This window comes from Penaeus chinensis, chromosome 42, assembly GCF_019202785.1.
Source record: "Penaeus chinensis breed Huanghai No. 1 chromosome 42, ASM1920278v2, whole genome shotgun sequence".
NCBI classification, from domain to species: domain Eukaryota; kingdom Metazoa; phylum Arthropoda; class Malacostraca; order Decapoda; family Penaeidae; genus Penaeus; species Penaeus chinensis.
The window spans coordinates 23,551,922-23,556,921 of record NC_061860.1 but is presented as its reverse complement, the minus strand read 5'-3'; the positions used below and the strand labels follow the sequence as shown (position 1 = coordinate 23,556,921).

The 5,000-nt window shown below is 43.0% G+C and overlaps 1 protein-coding gene across 1 annotated transcript in view; it reads right to left on the bottom strand.

The window, feature by feature from the left end:
* Positions 1-5,000, bottom strand: part of LOC125047951 (synaptogenesis protein syg-2-like) — a 54,889-nt gene that overhangs the window by 18,274 nt on the left and 31,615 nt on the right. Inside the window, exons 4-8 of the mRNA XM_047646498.1 lie at positions 4,294-4,446; positions 3,607-3,789; positions 3,012-3,302; positions 1,695-1,997; positions 1,058-1,348 (exon numbers count right to left, since the gene is read on the bottom strand). Of these exons, the coding sequence (XP_047502454.1) occupies positions 1,058-1,348; positions 1,695-1,997; positions 3,012-3,302; positions 3,607-3,789; positions 4,294-4,446 (1,221 nt within the window). The remainder of the gene's footprint in view (positions 1-1,057; positions 1,349-1,694; positions 1,998-3,011; positions 3,303-3,606; positions 3,790-4,293; positions 4,447-5,000) is intronic.

Genomic DNA, 5,000 nt, shown 5'->3' with positions numbered 1-5,000 from the left:
ATGTATCTACTCATGCATCTGTATAAATATCTACCTACTTACCTATTTAGCTATATATCTGTCACTTTGTCTGCCTATTTGTCTATTTGTCTATCTATCTCTCCATCTGTCTGTGTGTATGCTCGTCCGTCAATATCTCTATATAAAATGAAATTCATCACAGTACCTTCTGACAACAACTCCGTAAGCAATTCGATTACACTGAAACAACATTTTGAAACCTCGCCTCTTTAACACGTATTTTAAACCTCATTACGTCATTAAGCAGAAGTGAGATATCTCTCAATAGCTGAGCTCTTGCAGTCGATTACACGATTACATTCTAACTCTTCCATCATTAGCCTGTATCACAGCGCTTTATATATACACTGTATCTACATTTGCTGAACGAAAATAGAACATTCATTTCGAAACACTCACATACAGGAAGAAAGCAAACCAAAGAGTGAATACATTCGAGCTTAAGTACTACATTTATACTTTCCACGCTGATTATTTATTCAATTTCCCTTGTGGGGGGGGGGGGAATCCAACGTCAGGACAGTTTTAATCGCTTTATCGTAAAACATGCACCGAATATGACTGACTGTTTAAGGATTATAACGATTGGTAAATTTGCATATGATTTTATGTCGACATTAAATGATCTGTCAATTGAAATCGGATGAAAAAAATGACAAATTGTTCACTAATTATTTAGAAGAAGTGTTAGGTATGTACTCTGATGTCGCTTTTTTCCACAAAAGACATTGCTGCTGATTATGATTTTTATATAACGAACTTCGCATGATATACAGACGTGGGTGGAATTAATAATACTGTCAATAAGCATAAATGACACAGGTTGATTATTGATAGATGTTATTGACGTAATGAAATAAGAAAGCAGTTGATAACACTTGAGACCTGACCATAGATGAAAACCAACAACAAAATTGAAAAAAAATGACGTAAAGGGGAGGATTACCGCCGAGCACCCAATACACGGTCAGAGATAAGGGCGGAAGAGACTAATCACATCAGCTAATTAAACCTAATCAAAGCACTAATTACTCACACATGACACTCAGCACGGTCGAGTTGGCCAGCGGGTGCGCCGTGGCCTCGTTGGTGGCTTCGCAGCGATACTCGGCCCCGTTATCTGACTCGTCGAGGAGGATGTCGACGTCGGCCAGCGCAGTGACGGCGTCGTGGTGCGTCTCCGAGGACAGCTTCTGGGAGCCCTTGTACCAGGTGAGCGTCGCCAGGGGGTTGCCGCCATTGCTGACGCAGGTGAGGCGCTGGCGGTCTCCCTTCCGGAGTTCTTGGCCCCGCTCGTAGCCCAGGATGACGGGGGTCTCGGGTGGGCCTGGTGGGGAGGAGGGAGAGAGAGGCGAGGGGGCGGTTAGAGTGGCACGTTCCGTTGTGGAATTACTGTGTAAAGAAAAGGGGAAGGAAACGGTTGTAGAACTATATCAATGACGTTTGTAACACTTTTGTAAGAGAAAGAAAGATTTTTTCCTTAAGAAGAGGAAGAAAAATATTGGTTATGCTCCTAATTAATACTTTAACTATCATAGATAACTATTACGATTAGAAAAAAAAAATCGAAAATTGTTAATAATAATGCCAAGGACAGAGGAACAATTGTTGAAAACCAAAACGTATTTAACCCCAGTACAATCACTTTCCCAAACGAAACTCAGTCCACTCACGCAGGACGCTAATGACTTCCGTGTCAATCTTGGTCGACCCCAGAGCCTGGTTGAGCGCGTAGCAATTCACCATCAGATCCGCGTCGATGGGTCGCACCTCGTACCGCGTCAGGTTGGTGATCGTGTTCCAGCCTCCGTTGGGCACCTTCTGCGTCCTGGACGTCGCTCCGGGGGGCGTCTGGCCGTTGATGACGAGGTTGACGTCTGAGGGCGGGTTCGAGTTCTCGGCGACGCACGTGATCGTGATGACGTCGCCGACCTTGGCTTGGCTGGGCCCCGTGATGGTCACTTTGGACGCGGCGACTGGCGGGCGGGAGGAGGGAAGGGGTTAAGTGTGGGAGGTGATAGTGATGGAGAAGGGGAAGGTGGTGAAAAAGAGGAAGATGGAGAAGATGAAGGAAGTGATGATGAAGAATCTTGAATATGGCTCAGCTGGGCTCCGTGATGGTCACTTTGGACGCGGCGACTGGCGGGCGGGAGGAGGCAAAAGGTCAAGTGTGGGAGATGATGATGATGGAAAAGGTGAGGATGGAAGAGAAGAGGAAGAAAGAGATGATAAGGAATCCTGAATTTAGTTTCGCTGGGCTCCGTGATGGTCACTTCGGACGCGGCGACTAGTGAGGCGAGAGGAGTGATAATGAAGAGGATGACAGAGAAAGACAGTAATAAAGGTAAAAAATGATAAGAAGAAATTAACTGTGATGGTATTTTTGAAGGAAGAGGAGGAGCAAGAAAAGAAGATGGAGAAGATAACAGAAAAAGAGGAAATGAGGATCAAGCAGGAGGAAGAGTAGGAGGAGAAGATTTAACGTCAAAAAATGTATAGAAAAGAAAAGATAAAAAATAAGAAGCATATAATAGTAATAGTAATAACAAGCAAAGACCAAAATAGGAAAGAAAAACTTAAATGAAAGAAACAAAGTAAAAAAGAAAGAAAGACAGAAACAAATAAAGAGGAGATAAAACACAAAGGGAAAAAGAGAGAATGGGGGCCGAAACATGGGAAACAACACTACAGAAAACAATAACAATCGCCTTGGGGGAAATAACTTGAGAAAACACGAACTCTCATATGCTCAAGTTTCCAGGAAGTCGCCACAAAATTGAAAGATAAAAGAAAATAAACTTGATCTAATTATACAAAAAAAGGTGAATAGACAGAAAATGATAAAATGAAGGCAAACACAGAAATAGGTAAATGAAAATGAGATAAAACGAAAAGGGAAAATAGATAATAACATATTAAACCAAAACATACAACCAAAACAAAATCCGAAAATCAACAAGAATAAATTGAAATCGAATCAAAACACTTACAATTAACTCTAAGGTGTATTTCCGCTTTCTTGGGCTGTGACGTCATCACATTCATAACATGGCATTCGTACTTTGCCATGTTGTCGGACGCATCCACCTCGAACTCGTATTCATTCACGACATAACTCTGGTGCTTGATGTAATTCTTGTCGACCTGCTGGCCATTCTTGTACCAGAAAACTTCCGGCAAAGGGTTTCCACCTCGCGCTCTACACGTTAGAGTTTTCTTGTCACCAGCTCGCACTATTTCGCCCTCTGTGTAGCCGGTGATCTCGGGAAAACCTGGCTCGTCTGTGTGGGGGAGGCGAGGAGGGGGGAGATTAGAATAGGATGCTTTTGGGTATAAATGTATTTAGCTATTTACCTATCTGTCTATCTGTCTATCTCTCTCTATATCTATCTATCTATCTATCCATATATGTAGATTATGATTATCAGTAAGGGAGTTTGATCATTATTAAAATCACAACAATTATCACTGCCATTAAAACCAAAGCACAACACAACACGCGGATGAGTCGCAGCACTCTTCAACCCCCATGTACCTGTGCAAATCCACGACCCTCCCACGAAACACAAGCACCCCATAACTTACACTGGACGTCGAGGGTGACTTCAGTTCCCATGGTCGTGCCCGTACGTTCGAGGGCGGGATGGATAGCTCGACATCCGTATCTCTTGCCATTGTCCGTGTGCGAGAGCGTGATCGTGATGGTAGAGCGGAGGGTCATGAGGTGGCTGTTCGTCTCCGATTCTGACTCTGCGGTTGTGGTTGATTCTGTTGGAGGGAGGGGGAAGGAGGGAGGGAGTGGGGAGGGGGAGAGAACGGGGAGGGGGGAGAGAATGGAGAGGGAGGAAAGAATGGGGAATGGGGAGAAAATGGGGAGTGGAGAGTGAATGGAGAGGAGGAGAGAATGGGGAGGGGAAGGAAATGGAGAATGGAGAGGGGAAAGAGTGAGGGGAGGACAAGTTAATTGATTAGTGCTTAAGAACTGATAGGTGGAGGTCTGTTGATCACAGAAGATCAATGGTTTAAATACTTTTTAAAATGACCTTACAATCATCTAGATCTGTTTACTGCTCCTTATTCCAAAACATCACAAACTCCTTCCATCAAAACAGTAATTAATCCCAACGACAATTAACTTCATTGACAAAAAATACTAGAATCTTTATAGACAATACAAAACATTTAGCTGGAGAACACCAAACTTAAATTTTCACACAGATATGACACTAACATTTGAAAAACTAATCCAAACTTTCACGTCACGTCACTTACCAAGACTGATATCAGCGCCGTCTCTAAACCACTGTATTTGAGACACAGGTTTGGAATCCTTGACGAGACATTCAAGGGTGATTGAATTCCCTGCCCTTTCCGTTATCCGCTCGTTCTTTCGGCGTCCCACGATTTCGATGCTTGAGGGAGGAACTGCGAAATGATATAAAGGGAATGTTGGTATTATTGGTTCGTGAGAGAATGGGGGTTATTTGGGAGCAGGTGGATGTGCGGACAGATGAATGTAATTGGTGTGTAAGGGTTTATGCAATTGTATATGGAAACGCAAACACAGGTAGGCACGCAGGCTCACACACACACACACACACACACACACACACACACACACACACACACACACACACACACACACACACACACACACACACACACATACGGAAAGAAACCAAATACAATCTTAATATCCCTTATCTAAGAAACACCTTCACAAAAATCTTAACATATGGATAAGAGACAACACTGATTTAAATTCCTCGTACTCCTGCCACCATTAGTCCTAGGCGATAAATCCAGTTAGGCAGATCTTTTATATCTATTTAAACTAGATTTATAGGGAAAACGTGATGCTTTACGGGGGAAAACGTGAATGAAATAGTTATTCGAGAAGCGACCACACAGCAGACAACATAAACTTTTTTATAAGCGCATAGTCAGGTATTATTAAGGTTGAGTCTTTGTCAAATTCA